At 61.6% G+C, this 16,887-nt stretch overlaps 3 protein-coding genes across 3 annotated transcripts; 2 read left to right on the top strand and 1 right to left on the bottom strand.

The window, feature by feature from the left end:
* The first annotated feature begins 99 nt into the window (after positions 1–99).
* TYMP (thymidine phosphorylase) lies at positions 100–3,830 on the top strand. Its single transcript, XM_085080965.1, has 9 exons — positions 100–282; positions 753–955; positions 1,032–1,130; positions 1,512–1,641; positions 1,753–1,871; positions 1,959–2,121; positions 2,627–2,857; positions 3,326–3,466; positions 3,643–3,830. The coding sequence occupies exons 1-9, from the start codon at positions 156–158 to the stop codon at positions 3,822–3,824; spliced, it is 1,395 nt and encodes a 464-aa protein (XP_084937091.1). The 5' UTR covers positions 100–155; the 3' UTR covers positions 3,825–3,830.
* Positions 3,831–4,048: 218 nt separating this feature from the next.
* On the top strand, positions 4,049–5,204 carry SCO2 (synthesis of cytochrome C oxidase 2). Its single transcript, XM_085080951.1, has 2 exons — positions 4,049–4,151; positions 4,399–5,204. The coding sequence occupies exon 2, from the start codon at positions 4,408–4,410 to the stop codon at positions 5,188–5,190; it is 783 nt and encodes a 260-aa protein (XP_084937077.1). The 5' UTR covers positions 4,049–4,151; positions 4,399–4,407; the 3' UTR covers positions 5,191–5,204.
* Positions 5,205–6,288: 1,084 nt separating this feature from the next.
* NCAPH2 (non-SMC condensin II complex subunit H2) lies at positions 6,289–16,666 on the bottom strand. The gene is made up of 20 exons (XM_085080936.1): positions 16,519–16,666; positions 16,077–16,178; positions 15,075–15,130; positions 14,238–14,313; positions 13,599–13,670; positions 12,890–12,969; positions 12,135–12,259; positions 11,975–12,055; positions 11,397–11,509; positions 11,045–11,116; positions 10,873–10,939; positions 9,920–10,027; positions 9,707–9,763; positions 8,893–8,963; positions 8,416–8,479; positions 8,170–8,238; positions 8,016–8,059; positions 7,362–7,463; positions 6,566–6,715; positions 6,289–6,486 (listed from the first exon to the last, which is right to left on the bottom strand). Exons 1-20 carry the CDS (start codon positions 16,624–16,626, stop codon positions 6,334–6,336), a joined length of 1,770 nt encoding a protein of 589 aa, XP_084937062.1. The 5' UTR covers positions 16,627–16,666; the 3' UTR covers positions 6,289–6,333.
* Between the last annotated feature and the right edge of the window lie 221 nt (positions 16,667–16,887).

Below are 16,887 nucleotides of genomic sequence, written 5' to 3'. Positions count from 1 at the left end.
CGTGCGGGGCCGGGCTGGCGGCTCCGGGCAACCGGGGCGCGGCAGTGCGGGCTATCGAGTGCCAGCCGTGCCACTCGGGGCTGTCCCCGCTGCCACACCGCCGTGCCAGCTGTCCCCAACCGGGCTGCCAGCTGTCCCCAGCCGAGGTGCCAGCGATGGACGCCCCGCCGCCTCTGCCGAGCCTGATCCGCAAGAAGCGGGACGGGGAGCGCCTGGAGGACAGCGACATCCGCAGCTTCGTGCGCGGAGTCACCGAGGGCAGCGCGCAGCAGGGACAGATCGGTGCGGCGGGGGGACAGCCCGGGCCGGGGGGGTCCTGGAGGGGGACACTGCGGGGGACGCGGCAATGTGACCACGGAGCGTGGACAGAGCCGGGGGGACACGGCCAGGACAGTGACACGGCACGGGGGGTGACAGCAGCGGGGTGACAGCAAGGGAAACCCCGGGATGTGACCGAGGGGTCTTGGGGAGGGGACACAGCTGGGGCGTCCCCTGGGGGGCGACAGGGGGACCGGGATGTGACAGAGGGTCATGGCCAGGGGAGGTGGCTGGGGACCACCCTGGGGGGACAACAGGGACACCCCAGCTAGGGTTGGGGATCGGAGCTGCGGGTGGCAGGGAAAGGAGCAGGGGGTGACAGCCAGCCCTGGCCATGTCCCCAAGTGCCAGGCTGGTGGCATGCGGCTGTGGGGCACGGAGCAGGGTGGGGGGCCAGGGGAGGGCACTGAGGTGACAGCCAGAGTGTCCCCAAGGTGCCATGCTGATGGCCATCCGGCTGCGGGGCATGGACGCGGGTGAGACGCTGGCACTGACCCAGGCCATGGCCAGCTCGGGCCGGACGCTGGCCTGGCCACCCGCCTGGCACGGGCTGCTGGTGGACAAGCACTCGACCGGTGGCGTTGGGGACAAGGTCAGCCTGGCCCTGGCCCCCGCGCTGGCCGCCTGTGGCTGCAAGGTGAGGGGGAGCTGGTGGCGGGGTGGGGACGGGCGGGCTGTCCCCGAGTCCCCGCGCCCACCTGTGCCCACCGCAGGTGCCCATGATCAGCGGGCGCGGCTTGGGCCACACCGGCGGCACCCTGGACAAGCTGGAGGCCATTCCTGGCTTCCGCGTCTCGCAGAGCCCCGAGGAGGTGACAGATGGGGACAGCACGGGCACCCTGCGGGCACCGGGCTCGGGGGGTGTGGGGTGACAATGGGGTCACACTGGGGGACCAACGGGGTGCCCATGGGATGTGGGGTGAGATGGGGTGACAATGGAGTCCCACCGGGGCGACACTGGGGTGCCCGTGGGGTCCAAAGGGGGGTGGGTGACACTGGGGTGACAGTTGGGGTGCTGGCAGGGCGGTAATGGGATGTGGGGTGTCCATGGGGTGCTGATGGGGTGCAGATGCCAATGGGGTGGCAATAGGGTGGCAATGGGGTGCCAGTGGGGTGCCAGTGGGGTGCCAGTGGGGTGACAGTGGGATGTCCCTGAGGTGCCACCGGGGCACCAACGGGTCTCGCTGCCGCAGATGCAGCACATCCTGTCCCGCGTGGGCTGCTGCATCGTGGGGCAGAGCGCCGAGCTGGTGCCAGCAGACCGAGTGCTCTACGGGCTGCGCGACGTCACGGCCACGGTGGACAGCCTGCCCCTCATCACCGGTACGGGACACGGGGACACGGGGGCACGGGGGACACGGGGGGACACGGGGACACTGGGAGGTGACCCCCGGCCCCTCGCCATCCTCCTCATCCATCATCCTCCTCCCTCAGCCTCCATCCTCAGCAAGAAGGCGGCGGAGCAGCTCTCGGCGCTGGTGCTCGATGTGAAATTCGGGGAGGCAGCGCTGTACCCCACCCAGGAGAGCGCGCGGGAGCTGGCGAGGAGCCTGGTGAGACCCCCGGGATCCCCCTGCCCTGCCCCGGCCGGGCCTGCCCGCTGTCCCCGAGCCGCTGTCACCCCGCGTGTCCCCGCGCAGGTGGAGGTTGGCACGCAGCTGGGCATCCGCACAGCAGCTCTGCTGAGCCGCATGGAGCAGCCGCTGGGCAGAGCGGTGGGCAACGCGCTGGAGGTGCTGGAGGCGCTCGAGTGCCTGGGGGGCGGCGGACCCCCCGACCTGCGGGAGCTCGTCACCGCCCTGGGTCAGTGGGGGACACTGGGGACACCGGGGGACACTGGGGACAAGGGAGGGAGGCAGCTCTCCCGACCTGCGGCACCGCCCTGGGTCACTGGGGGACATGAAGGGACACGAGGGGACATAAAGGGACACGAGGGCGGCAGACAAGGGTGCTGTGTCCAGTCCTGACCCCCCAGCCCCGATGTCCCCCCAGCTCTGCCTGTCGCCTCCTGGGCTCTCCTTCCCTGTCCCCGTCATCGCCTCCCTGTGCAGCGGGGCAGAGCAGGGCTGGGTGGGGGCGCAGGGGGCAGAGTTTTGGGGTTCCCCCGAGGATTTGGGGTCCCTGAGGGTGTCCCAGCGCTGTCCCGGTTTCGGGGTGCTGCTGTGGCAGTGCGGGATGGAGCAGGGGGGCTGTGGGGCAGTGTTTGGTGTCCCCGCGGGTGTCCCATCCCTGTCCCCTCCCGGGGTGCCGGCAAGGCAATGTTTGGTGTCCCCGCGGGTGTCCCAGCGCTGTCCCCTCCCGGCTGCAGGCGGGGTGCTGCTGTGGCAGTGCGGGATGGCCGCGGGGGTCCAGCAGGGCGCTGAGCGCCTGGCGCGGGCTCTGGACGATGGTTCTGCCCTGCGCACCTTCGAGGCCATGCTGGGGGCGCAGGGCGTGTCCCCCGACACCGCCCGGGCTCTCTGCGCCGGGACCCCCGAGCGGCGCCGCCAGCTCCTGGGCCAGGCCAAGGTGTGCGAGGAGCTGCCCGCGCCGCGGGAAGGTGAGGGGAGACCCGACCCCAAAATAGCCACCCCAAAATACCTACCCCAAAATACCCCACCCCAAACTGCCCATCCAATATCCCCCACCCCAAACTGCTCACCCCAAACTGCACACCCCAAAATACTCCACCCCAAACTGCCCACTCCAAACTGCCCACCCTAAATCCCCCACCCTCCCTTCACCCCGTATTCCTCCCCCGACCCCCCCCAATTCTCCTCCCAAGTTGGGGACTGTCCCCCGTGTCCCCCGTGTCCCTGATCCCCCCAGACTGGGGATCCCCCTAGGTCACTCATCCCCCTGACTCCACCATGTCCCTGATCCCTCCTGAACCCCTCTGACGCCCCCGTGCCCCCCTGAACCATCCACGTCCTTGTACCCCCGTGTCCCTGTCCCCTCCATATCCCTGTCCCCTCCATGTCCCTGTCGCCCCCCATGTCCCTGTCCCCCTGACCGCTCTCTCCCGCAGGCTGGGTGCAGCAGGTTCGCGCTCTGCCCCTGGCGCGGGTGCTGCACCGCCTGGGCGCGGGGCGATCGCGGGCTGGGGACGCTGTGAACCCACGAGTGGGCGCCGAGCTGCTGGTGGGCACCGGGCAGCACCTGCGGGCAGGTGAGCGGGGCTCGGGAGCAGTCTGGGGATACCTGGGGGGATCAGAGCCCCTCGAGCCCCCAAATAACCCCAAATCCCCCCAGGTGAGCCCTGGCTGCGGCTGCACCGCGGTTGGGGGGGATACCTGGGGGGATCAGAGCCCCCCGAACCCCCAAATAACCCAATTTCCCCTCCAGGTGAGCCCTGGCTGCGGCTGCACCACGAGGGCACGCTCGGCGCGGAGGCGCGGCGGGAGCTGCAGGACGCGCTGTGCCTCGGCCCGGAGTCCCCCCGGGACCCTCCGCCGCTGGTGGCTGAGACCATCCTGCCCTCAGAGCCACCCCCGGGCCGTGCCGGGGCTGCCAATAAACCCCAGTGATCCCGATATTGTCACCCTGTCGCGATTCCCTCCCGGTGACCGAGCGGGGGCGGCGCGGCGCGGTGGCGCCATCTGGTGGTGAAAGCGGGGAATGCGCGGAGCCATGACCACGCCCTTTCCGTTGACCACGCCCACTACGCCGTGACCACGCCCCCTCTAGTTGGCTGTGCGCTGTGCGGACCACGCCCCCTCCGTTATTCCCGCCCTTTTTCCTATTAGCCCCGCCCTTCCCGCCAGTTCCAGTTCCGGTTCCGGCGGCTCAGGTGTGACCGCTCCGGGCGGCACGGGCGGCGGACGGGGCGCGGGGTCACCGGGCAAGGGTCAGAGGTCAGCGGGGACAGCACGGGGGGTGAGGGGACACGGGGGCACGGCTGGGGGGTGGCAGTGCGAGGGGGGGCAGAGTGGGGGTCCGAGAATAGCGGGAACAGGTGGGAGTCAGGGGACATCGGGGGACAAAGTGGGGGTCTGAGGGTGTCAGGAGGGGTGGAATGAGGGGTCAGGTGGCACTTGGGGACAAAGCCTAGCCGGGGGGACACAGGGACACAGCCTGACCCCCCCCTTGCCGCTCCCACAGCCCCCAGCGATGCTGCGCTCCCTGCGCCCCGTCCAGCAGCTGTGCCCTCACCTGTCCCCTCACCTGGCCCCTCACCTGTCCCCACCACCCCCCCAGTGCCACCCCCGCCGCCACCTCCACACCGCCCGCGACGCCCCGCGGCTTCCCCTGCGACATCGCCTGGCGGTGGCCGGGGCAGTGGCCGGCGCGGCGACAGCGGGGTGGCTTTACCTGCGCCACCAGAAGGAGCGACAGCAGCGCTCCCGCCGCCTCCGCGAGCTCCGCGCGCTGGCCTTGGGACAAGGCGACTTCGAGCTGCAGGACACGGCGGGGACGCGGCGGCGCAAGGCGGATTTCCTGGGCAGCTGGGTGCTGCTCTACTTCGGCTTCACGCACTGTCCCGACGTGTGTCCCGAGCAGCTGGAGCGGCTCAGCCGCGCCGTGCGCCTGCTGGAGGAGGACGCGACGCTGCCGCCCGTGCAGCCGCTCTTTGTCACCGTGGATCCCGAGCGCGACGACGCGGCGGCGCTGCGCAGCTACCTGCGGGAGTTCCACCCGCGCCTCGTGGGGCTCACGGGCAGCCCCGAGGAGGTGCGGCAGGCGGCGGCGGCGTTCCGCGTGTACGTGAGCGCGGGGCCGCGGGACGCCGACGGGGATTACATCGTGGATCACTCGGTGCTCACGTTCCTCGTGGATCCCGACGGGATTTTCCGGGATTGTTACGGCCGGTCCCGCACGGCCGAGGAGGTGGCGCGGAGCGTCAAGGGACACATGGCGAGCTACGAGCCGCTGGCGCCCGCCGGAGGGGAATAAACGGGCTGAGCTGAGCGGGAATGGAGCACGGAGTGAGTTGGGGTGCGGGGAGGGGGGTGACAGCCGCGTGTCACATGGGACAGAGGGATGGATGGCCGGGGGTGTCACATGGGACAGAGGGACGGGTGGCCGGGGGTGTCACATGGGGAGGGACAGAGCCATGGTGGAGCCCACTGTCCCCCAGGGGTGTCACGAGGGGAGGGACATGCCCAGTGGTGTCACAAGAGGGACAAAGCCCGGACAGACCCCACTGTCCCCCAGGGGTGTCACAGGGGAGGGACAGATGGCCAGGGGTGTCACATGGGGAGGGATGGATGCCCAGGGGTGTCACATCAGGAGGGACAGAGCCGTGACACACCCCAGTGCCACCCAGAGGTGTCCCATGGGGAGGAACAGATGCCCAGGGGTGTCACAGGAGGGACAGAGCTGTGACAGACCCCGCTGTCCCCCAGAGGTGTCACAGGGGAGGGACAGATGGCCAGGGATGTCACATCAGGAGGGACAGAACCATGATGGACCACAGTGCTCCCCAGGGGTGTCACACGGGGAGGGACAGGTGCCCAGGGGTGTCACATCAGGAGGGACAGAGCCGTGACAGATCCCAGTGTCCCCAGGGATGTCACATGAGGAGGGTCAAAGCCCTGACAGACCCCAGTGCTTCCCAGGGGTGTCACATCAGGAAGGACAGAGCTGTGACAGACCCCACTGTCCCCTAGAGGTGTCACATGAGGAGGGACAGAGCCATGACAAGCCCAAAAGACTTCCAAAATCCTCCCAAAAGCCACCAAAACAACTCCACCCGGCCCCCCAGGGACCCCAGGGAGGGAAAGCTACACCTGAAAAAAAAAACCTAAAATTCATCAGCTGTTCACTCTTTTTAATAACTTAATAGTAAAAATAAAAGGGTTTAATAATTCCTTTTCCCTTTTTCCCCTGGGCCTTGTAGGAGACTTGTTAAATGACTAATTTTTTCACTCTTATTCCTAAAATTCCATCAGTGAAAAAGAGAACCAGGAGCCTTAGCTTTGAGGAAAATGTTTATTCCGAGTGCTTCTCACGCCAAAAACTTGTCCCTAATGCAAAACACCCACAATCCCATTCCCCCATGGGAGGCTTTCCTTGGGAAAAAGGGGTTTTTGGGGTTTATTTGGGGTCTTGGGGGTCCTTCTGGGAGGGCAGCTGGTAGTTGTGGAACCTCTCGTGGGCCAGGCGGGTGGAGAGCAGCCGCAGCCTCGCCGTGTCCACTGCCACCTCCAGCCCCGCGTCCTGCGCCAGCTCCACCACCTGGTCGTTGGCCTGAGGGGACAGAGGGTGACACCGGGGTGACACGGTGTCCCAGCACGCTTGGGGACACGCGGGGACACCCAGAGCTCACCATCTGCAGCATGGCCAGCACGTAGCGGCACACCTCGAAGGGCGGCTGGCCGGCCACCAGGCTGGCCAGAGAGTGCCACTGGCCCAGAGAGCCACAGCGCCCGGCCAGCGCCTCGCCGTACGCGCGGACATCGAAGGGGACACGGCTCTCCTGGGGACAGAGGGACAGTGAGTGACATCAGAGACACGGCTCTCCTGGGGACAGAGCGACAGTGAGTGACATCGAACAGGACACGGCTCTCCTGGGGACAGTGAGTGACATTGAACGGGACACAGCTCTCCTGGGGACAGGGAGTGACATCGAAGGGGACACAGATCTCCTGGGGACAGAAGGACAGTGAGTGACATCAAGGGGACATGGCTCTCCTGGGGACAGAGGGGACAGTGAGTGACATCAAGGGGACATGGCTCTCCTGGGGACAGAGGGGACAGTGAGTGCCACCAGGCCGGTGCCAGCCTGTGCCCACAGGTATTGCATGGGGCACAGATCTCCTGGGGGACAAGGGGACAGGAAAGGGTTCAGGAGTGCCACCCAGCCAGTGCCAGGCCGTAGGCATGGACATTGAAGGGGACACGGGTCTCCTGGGGGACAGGGGGGTCACAGGGGGTCAGACGGGGTGGGACTGGGGACAGTCAGGCTTGGGGACACTCAGGTGTGGCAGAGAGGGACTCAGGGGGGCAGAGAGGTGCCCAAGGCTCTGCCAGCCCCAGGTGGTCAGTGCCTGCTCCGGTCCTTTCCCAGCCCAGGCTGTCCCTGTCCCCTGTCCCTGTCCCCTGTCCCTGTCCCCGTGGCACACCTGCTCCTGCAGCAGGGACTCCATTTTCTCCTCCCACAGCCGGATGCGCTGCGACAGCTCTGTCTCCTGAGCGTACTTCTCCGAGCTGGCCATGAACAGCTCCTGGGGACACGGGGACAGCGTTGGGGACAGCCATGGGGACACTCCTGAGCACCCTGGGGGACCTCAACCCTCCTGGGGACACCCCTGAGCACTCTAGGGGATCTCAACTCTGCTGGGGACACCCTGAGCCTTTGGGGCATCCTGTGCCTGCTGTGGGCACCTCCAGCCTTTTGGGGACACTTCAGTCCTCCTGGGGACATTGCAACCCTCTTGGGGACACCTTGACCCTCTGGGGACACCTTGACCCTCTGGGGACATTCCAACCCTCCCAGGGACACCCCAACAATCCTGGGCACATCCCAGCCCTCCTGGGGACACCATGACCCTCCTGGTGACATCCCAACCCTCCTGGGGACACCCCAACCCTTTGGGGACACCCTGACCCTCTGGGGACACCTTAGCCCTCCCAGTGACACCCCAACCATCCTGGGGACACGTTGATCCTCTAGAGACATCCCAACCCTCCCAGGGACACCACAACCCTCCCGGGGACACCCCAACCCCCCGGTGACACCCCAACCCCAGTGACACCCCAACGCCAGTGACACCCACCACGTTCCTGCGCACCAGCTCCTCATAGTTGGGTTCCGGGGGCTCTGTGGGACAAGGGGGTCACTGCCAGCATGGGGGACACCCCTGGGGACACAGGGGACCCCCGGGGACAGATGGCATGGGGGGTTTGGGGGATTTGGGGTCAGCAGCTCACCCGGGGCTGCTCCTTCTCCCAGCTCCTCCAGCGCCTCGGGCTCCACATCCTCGTGCTCCATGTCATCGTCTGCCAGCATGGGGACAGCCCCGAGTGACCCTCAGTGTCCCCTCAGTGACCTCTCAGTGACCCGAGTGACCCTCAGTGTCCCCTGAGTGACCCCTGAGTGAACCGCAGTGTCCCCAAACCCCCAGGATGAGGGGACAGACCCCGAACTTTGGGGATTTGGGATTTGGGGTTCACTACCTGCTCCTTCCTCACACTCATCCTCGCGCTGCTGCTCCTGCCAGCCGAGATCCCGCGGGGATTCCTGGGGGAAAACAGCCCTGAGACCCCAAACTGGGCACCCCAAACCCCAAACTGGGCACCCCAAAACCCCCTGGGCACCCCAGACCCCAAACTGGGCACCCCAAACCCCCCTGGGCACCCCAAAACCCTCCTGGGAACCCCCAGACCCCAAACCGGGCATCCCAAACCCCAAACTGGGCACCCCAAACCCCAAACTGGGCACCCCAAAACCCCCTGGGCACCCCCAGACCCCAAACTGGGCACCCCAAAACCCCCTGGGTACCCCCAGACCCCAAACTGGGCACCCCAAAACCCTCCTGGGAACCCCAAAACCCCCTGGGTACCCCCAGACCCCAAACTGGGTACCCCAGACCCCAAACTGGGCACCCCCAGACCCCAAACTGGGCACCCCCAGGCCCCCCCAGCCTCACTCACCTCACGCTTCTGCAGTTTCCTGAGCAGCTCCTGCCTCTCCTTGAAGTGCTGCCAGTAGAGATCCTCCAGGTCTGGGGGTTTGTGGGGAGCAGGATTTGGGGTGAAGCCTCTGCGACCCCAAAAACCTGCCCAGGCTCCCCCTGCCCGGTTTTGGGGTGTCCTTCCCTTTATCCTTCCCACAGCAGGAGCTGGTGGCTGTCCCACCCCACTTTGGGGTGTCCTTCCTTTCTGTCCCCTCCCCACTGCAGGATCCCATCCCTCCTGTCCCCTCACACTTTTGGGGTGTCATTTCCCCGCAGGATGCCATCCTTTGTGTCCCCTCTTCCCAGTTTTGGGGTGCCTTTCCCTTTTATCCTTCCCCCAGTTCCACTCTCTTCCCACAGTTTTGGGGTCCCCTTTCTTTTTATCCTCCCCCATTCCAGGATCAAGCTGTCCCTCCCATGTCCCCTCATACTTTTGGGGTGTCCTTGCCCTGCAGGATGCCATCCTTGCTGTCCCCAAGCTGTCCCTCCCATGTCCCCTCATACTTTTGGGGTGTCATTTCCCTGCAGGATGCCACCCCTGCTGTCCCCAGGCTGTCCCTCCCATGTCCCCTCACACTTTGGGGTGTCCTGCCCCTGCAGGATGTCACCCTGCTGTCCCCAAGCTGTCCCTCCCATGTCTCCTCACACTTTAAGGTGTCCTGCCCCTGCAGGATGCCATCCCTGCTGTCCCCAAGCTGTCCCTCCCTGTGTCCCCTCACACTTTGGGGTGTCCTGCCCCTGCAGGATGCCATCCCTGCTGTCCCCAGGCTGTCCCTCCCGTGTCCCCTCACCTGCAAAGGTGGGACCTCTCCTCCTGCTCCTCCTGCCCTCTGGGATGTAATTGTCATCTGTGGGAAGCAAATCAGGAATCACTGAACGAGAATTCCACAGACTGACGGGTTGGAAATCCCTCTGAGCCATCGAGGTGCCACCAAGGCCATCCCGGCCGTGTCCCCAAGTGCCACACGCCCAGGTTTGGGATGGTGTCCCCCAGGGTCACTCACAGGTCTCGGAGTACCAGCTGGCAAAGTCCTGCAGCTCCCTGTGGTCAGTCCTGCTCCTCTTGCCTCCCACCTGGTCAGCCAGCCCGGGGGGCACCGTGAAGGGTCTGCCTGCAGTGACACGGGTGACAATGGTGACACAGGTGACAATGGTGACACTGGGTGTGGGGCACTGTGAAGGGTCTGCCTGCAGTGACACGGGTGACAATGGTGACACTGGGTGTGGGGCACCTGAAGGGTCTGCCTGCAGTGACACGGGTGACAATGGTGACAATGGTGACACTGGGTGTGGGGCACCGTGAAGGGTCTGCCTGCAGTGACACGGGTGACAATGGTGACACGGGTGACAATGGTGACACAGGTGACACTGGGTGTGGGGCACCTGGAAGGGACTCCCTGCAGGTGACACTGGGTGACATGGGTGACACTGGGTGTGGGGCACCTGGAAGGGTCTGCCTGCAGTGACACAGGTGACACTGGTGACACAGGTGACACTGGGTGACACTGGGTGTGGGGCACCGTGAAGGGTCTGCCTGCAGTGACACGGGTGACAATGGTGACAATGGTGACACTGGGTGTGGGGCACCTGAAGGGTCTGCCTGCAGTGACACGGGTGACACAGGTGACAATGGTGACACAGGTGACACTGGGTGTGGGGCACCGTGAAGGGTCTGCCTGCAGTGACACGGGTGACAATGGTGACACGGGTGACAATGGTGACAATGGTGACACTGGGTGTGGGGCACCTGAAGGGTCTGCCTGCAGTGACACGGGTGACACGGGTGACAATGGTGACACAGGTGACACTGGGTGTGCTGCCACCCCAAGGGGATGGGGATCTTCTGGGTGTTGTGGGATTGGGAATGATCCTCCCGTGGGACAGGAATGACCTACAGTGGGACTGGGGACACTAAGGGACACCTGGCCAGGAATGACCCTCTGTGGGACAAAAATACCTTTCTTGAAGGGTTTCTCCTCGGTCTCTGCGAAGGGATCGAGGCACTGCCACGGATCTGTCACCTCCTGCCACGGGGTGACACTGGGTGACCACAGCTCCCGGGGTTGGCAACAGGGCATCCCAGAGGTCCCATCCTGCTGGATTTGGGATCTCCCAGCCCCAGACCTTACCTTGCTGGGGGGTTTGGGGTCCTGGCTGGCAGGTCTCTCCCGCAGGATGTACCCTCGGGACTGGGGAACGCTCTGGGGACACAGAGAGGGACACTGAGGGGACTTTGGGGACTCCAGGGATGGGATAAGGGGGTCCAGGATTGCCAGGGAGGAGCTCCAGGAGCCCAAAGAGGGAGTGAGGGGTTGCTGGGAAGGGCTCTGGGGAGGAACAAGAGGCTCTGGGAAGATTGGGAATTTTGGGAAGAAGGAATGTGGGGAAGGAGCTCTGGGATTTCAGGGATCTAGGGAAGTTCTGGGATTCCAGGGAAGTTCAGGGATTAGGGAAGGAGGACAGGCAGCTCCCCACACAGACCCTCTGAGCTTCAATGTGTTCCTTAGGTGTCACAGCCACTTCCATGTCATCCTCCATGGCGCCGGGAATGTCATTGTCATCGTCATTGTCATTGTCATTGTCATCGTCACCTCCTGGAGAGGTGGCAATGGGGAGAGGCTGGAGAAGCTCCCAGGACTTCCCCATTGCCTGCCTGCCTGCCAAGGAACCTCTTGGGAGCTTCCCAGGGTGGCAGAGCAGGAATTGTGGAGTTGGGTGGGTTGGAAAATCCCTCTGAACCCAAATCCAAATATTCCCAGCACTGCCATGTCCCCAAGTGCCACATCCAGGTGGCTTTGAAATCCCTGCAGGGCTTTGAAATCCCAGCAGGGATGGGAATTCAACCACCTTTTCCAGGAAGGAATTCCCAAAAATCCTCCCCTGCCCACCCTGAGCCCATTCCCTCTCCTCCCATTCCCTGTTCCCAATCCCACCCTCCTGGGAGGAGCTGGGAGGGATGAAGGCTCCCCTCACCCTCCTGGCAGCACCTGGACGGCCACAGTGTCCCCTGGGTGTCCCCAGAGGTGTCACACCATGTCCCCAGCAGGTGTCACCCTCACCTGGCTCCTCGGAGAAGCTCAGTTCTCTCACTGGCGCCATGCCGGCTCCAGAGCTGGGCTGCTCCGCTGATCCCCGAGCTCCTGCCAGGTGACAGGGACAGCTGAGCTGCCGGCGGTGACAGTGACAGTGACGGTGACACTCACCCCGAGCCCCCAGTACCTGGGGCTGTGGCCGGGAGGCTGGGCAGGAGCCCGGAAGGTTCCAGAAGGAAGGCGCCGCTGGCGTGGGGAGTGCAGGTGTTCATCCGGAAATCCTTGCGGCTCGCCAGCACCTCGCCCCGCCGGCTGGGGAGTCACCGCAGGGCTGGCCACAGGGTCCGGGCTGTCCCCAGAGTCCTGGGGTGTCCCCAACATCCTGGGGTGTCCCCAGAGTCCCCTCGGGCAGCCCAGGGACACCCCAGCCCTGCCTGGATGTCACTGAACATCCTGGGATCTTCCTGCTCCTCGTGGATGCAGCGGGAATTGGGGATTTGTGCTGAGGGGTGCCAGCTGGGAGGGGACAGGGGACAGGGGACATTCCCAACCAGAGCAGGGAGGGGACAAGGGACATTCCCAAGATACCCAAACAGAGCAGGGGAGGGGACAAGGGACGTTCCCAACCAGAGCAGGAAGGGGACAAGGGACAATCCCAAGAGATCCCAACCAGAGAGGGGACAGGGGACATTTCAAGAGATCCCAACCAGAGAGGGGACAGGGGACATTTCAAGAGATCCCAACTGGAGCAGGGAGGGGACATGGGACATTCCTAGGAGATCCCAAATGGATCAGGGGAGGGGACAGGGGACAATCCCAGGAGAATCAACCAGAGCAGGAAGGGGACAGGGGACATTCCCAAGATATCGAAACTGGAGAGGGAACATGGGACATTCCCACCCAGAGCAGGGAGGGGACAGGGGACATTGCCAGGAGTGTCACCTCAGCAGGGGGTTCTCCCTCCTCTCGGTCTCATCCGGGGGCACGAGGCACATCGGGATCAGGGGAAGCAGCTTCACAGCCTGGCAAGGGACAGCATGGTGGCATTGTCCCCAAGGCCACCATCGCTGCTGGGTGGCCTCAGGATTCACAGGGAATGGGAGAAAAGGAGGAAAAGTGGAAGAAAAAGAAGAATAAGAAGAGAAAAATGAGGGACAGAAAGAGAAATAAAAGGAGGAAAAAGGAATGGTAAACAGAGGAAGAAAAGAAAGGATAAAAATAAGGATAAAAAGAGAAAAAAGAGAGAGAAAAGGAGAGAGGAAAGGAGGAATAAAAGGAGGGATAAAATGAGAAATAAAAGGAAGGAAAGGAGGAAAAAGAGGGACAAAAGAAGGAATAAAAGGAGAAGGAAAATTAGAGATAAAAGGAGGAAAAGGAGAAGGGAAAGAAGAGATAAAAGGAGGAAAAGGAGGAATAAGAAAGAGAAGGAAAAGGAGAGATAAACAAGGAGAAAAGGAGAGATAAAAAGAGGAATAAGAGAAGGAAAAAGAGGAACAGAAAGAGAAATAAAAGGAGGAAAAGGAGTGGTAAGCAGAGAAAGAAAAGGAAGGATAAAAATAAGGATAAAAAGAGAAAAAAGAGAGATAAAAGGAAGGAAATGAGGAATGAAAGAAGGAATAAGAAGAGCGCTCAAAGGCAGCTGGCTCCTCACCGCAGGCTGCTGGTCGCTGCGCAGAGTGACGCTGGCCGGAGAGACCTCGGGGATGTCATCGAGGGACAGGAACTGCCAGGGGGACAGCACTGTCACCTCAGCCCCGGGGACACCAGGGACACTAAGGGACAGCACTGTCACCTCAGCCCCGGGGACACCAGGGACACTGAGGGAGACTGAGGGACACTGAGACACACCAGGGACACCGAGGGACACCAGGGACACCCCAAGGACACTGAGGGACACGAGGGGACACCCAGGGACACCAGGGACATCACCAGGGACACCCAGGGACAGCAGGGACACCGAGGGACATGAGGGGACACCCAGGGACACTGAGGGACATCCAGGGACACTGAAGGACAGCAGGGCCACCCCAGGGCCACCCCAGGGCCACCCGGGATAGTAGGGACAGCAGGGACACTGAGGGACTCCGAGGGACACCCAGGGACACTGAGGGACATGAGGGGACACCCCAGGGACATCAGGGACACCCCAAGGACACTGAGGGACACCGAGGAACACCCAGGGACCCTGAAGGACACCAGGGACACCACGGACAGCAGGGACACCAGGGACAGCAGTGTCACCTCAGCCCCAGGGACACCAGGGACAGCAGGGACACCCAGGACCCGTCACCTCGTCCTGCTCCTCGGGGAAGATGGCATCGGCGTCGCGGCCGTCGGGGCGCAGGGAGGTGGGGAGCTTCTCCCTCCTGGGACAACGGGAATGGTGGGAAAAATGGGAATATCCCATGGGAAAATGGGATTGCCCTCCGGGGTGGAAATCCACAGGGGTTGGCAGCGAATCCCAGAGGGATTGGGATTTTGGGAATTGCTCATTCGGGTTCCTTTGGATTTTAAATCATTTAAACTTCCTTCAGGAGGTGAATGATCCTTCATTTTGTTATCCTTGATTTTGTTATCCCAGATTTAGGTATCCCTGATTTAGTTATCCCTAATTTTGTTATCCCTGGCTTTGTTATCCCTGATTATTTTGTTATCCCTGGTTCTATTATCCTTGATTTCCTTCCTGAGCCTGGGATGTTTCTAAAGCCTTTTAATTTTTTTTTTTTTTTTTTTTTTTTTTTTTTTCTTCTGAATTAGGAACTTCCCAGAGCAGGGATGGGAGTGGGAATGTTCTGGAATCAACACAGAGCCACAGCAGGGATGCTGAAGGGAAAAATCCCATCCTGGGAAGGGAAAATTCCATTGAGAAGCAAAAATCTTACTGGGAAGGGAAAATCCCATTGGGAAAGGAAAAATCCTACTGGGAAGGGAAAAATCCAACTGGGAAGGAAAAATCCTACTGGGAAGGGAAAATCCCATTGGGAAGGGAAAAATTCCATCCTGGGAAGGGAAAAATCCCATTGGGAAGGGAAAAATTCCATCCTGGGAAGGGAAAAATCTCACTGGGAAGAGAAAATCTCACCCTGGGAAGGGAAAAATCCTACTGGGAAGGGAAAATCCCACTCACTTCTTCTTGGAGATGTGATCCAGAGCCTGGTAGACGAGGTTGTAGAGATGTTCCACCTGGAAAAAAAACCCTGGAGCTGGGAAAATGTGGGAGAGAATTCCTGGGAAAAACCCTAAACCTCAGGGAATTCCAGCCAGGGAAGATGGAGTTCAGTTCTGTGGGGTTTTGTGGATTTTTTCCATTTTTTTTAGCCATTCCGAGGTCAGATTTGGGGAAATCCCTGGGATTTTTGTCATTTTGTCAGGGAATGGGATATTTTGGGGTATTTTGGAGTATTTTGGACTATTTTAGGGATCAGGGAATGGGACATTTTGGGATATTTTGGGGTATTTTGGGGTGTTTCAGGGCTCAGGGAATGGGATATTTTGGGGTATTTTAGGGTTCACAGAATGGGATATTTTGGGGTATTTTGAGGTATTTTAGGGCTCAGGGAATGGGATATTCTGGGATATTTCAGGGCTCAGGAATGGGGTATTTTGGGGGATCTCAGGGCTCAGGAATGGGATTTTTTGGGAGTATTTTAGGGTATTTCAGGGCTCAGGGAATGGGATATTTTGGGGATCAGGGAATGGGATATTCTGGGCTATTTTGGGGTATTTCAGGGCTCAGGGAATGGGGTATTTTAGGGATATTTTGGGGTATTTCAGGGCTCAGGAATGGGATTTTTTGGGTTATTTTGGGGTATTTCAAGGCTCAGGGAATGGGGTATTTTAGGGATATTTTGGGGTATTTCAGGGCTCAGGGAATGGGATTTTTTGAGATATTTCAGGGCTCAGGGAATGGGATTTTTTGAGATATTTCAGGGCTCAGGGAATGGGACATTCTGGGCTATTTTGGGCTGTTTCAGGGCTCAGGAATGGGATTTTTTGGGGGTATTTTAGGGCTCAGGGAATGGGGTATTTTAGGGATATTTTGGGGTATTTCAGGGCTCAGGGAATGGGACATTTTGGGGTATTTTGGGCTGTTCCATGGCTCAGGAACAGGCCATCCCCCCAGGCTCACCTTCCTGCTGTAGACGCAGGCTGAGCCCTGGATGAGCAGCGCTGCCTCCGTGAAGTTCATGGTGGTTTTCCCTCCGTCGAAGGAGATGCTGATCTGATCCAGCTGGGGAACCGCGAGGAGAGGAGGATCCCGTGGGGTTTGGATGGTTCCCACGGGATTTGGGGAGCACAGGAGAGGATGATTCATTTGGGGTTTGGGGTTTGGATGGTTCCCGTGGGGTTTGGGGAGCACAGGAGAGGAGGATTCACTTGGGGTTTGGGGTTTGGGGTTTGGGAGCACAGGAGAGGATGATTCATTTGAGGTTTAGGAGCACAGGAGAGGATTTGGGGTTTGGGGAGCACAGGAGAGGATGGTTCCTGTGGGATCTGGGGAGCACAGGGGTGATTGGGATTTGGGGTTTGGGGAGCACAGGGGTGATTTGGGATTGGGGTGAGCCCATTACCTCCTCCAGGTACTCCTCGAGCTGGGCAGCCACATCCACCTCCCAGTTCTGGGTGAGGTCTCGGATGGGCTGCAGGAGGTGCTGGAATCGGGACTGCACCTCCTCCATCCTGGATTCCCGATGGAAAATCCCAAATTTACCTCGAGGCTGGCAGGGAGGGAGGAATGGCGATGGAGTTCCAGCTGGGATGGAGTGGGGAATAGGGTGGGGAATGTGGGATTGTTGGGTTGGGAATGGGAGCAGTGAGGCCAAGCACAGCCTGACCCCAATCCTGACCCCAGTGCGATCCCAATGCAGATTGCACCCTCACTGCCAACCCTGGTCCTGATCCTGATCCCGATCCTGACCCTGATCCCAATCCCAATAGCA

This window comes from Lichenostomus cassidix, chromosome 1Aa (assembly GCF_008360975.1).
Source record: "Lichenostomus cassidix isolate B80296 chromosome 1Aa, HeHo_3.0, whole genome shotgun sequence".
In the NCBI taxonomy this organism is placed as follows: Eukaryota; Metazoa; Chordata; class Aves; order Passeriformes; family Meliphagidae; genus Lichenostomus; species Lichenostomus cassidix.
The sequence above is the reverse complement of the archived record's forward strand: the minus strand, read 5'-3'. Positions and strand labels throughout refer to the sequence as shown.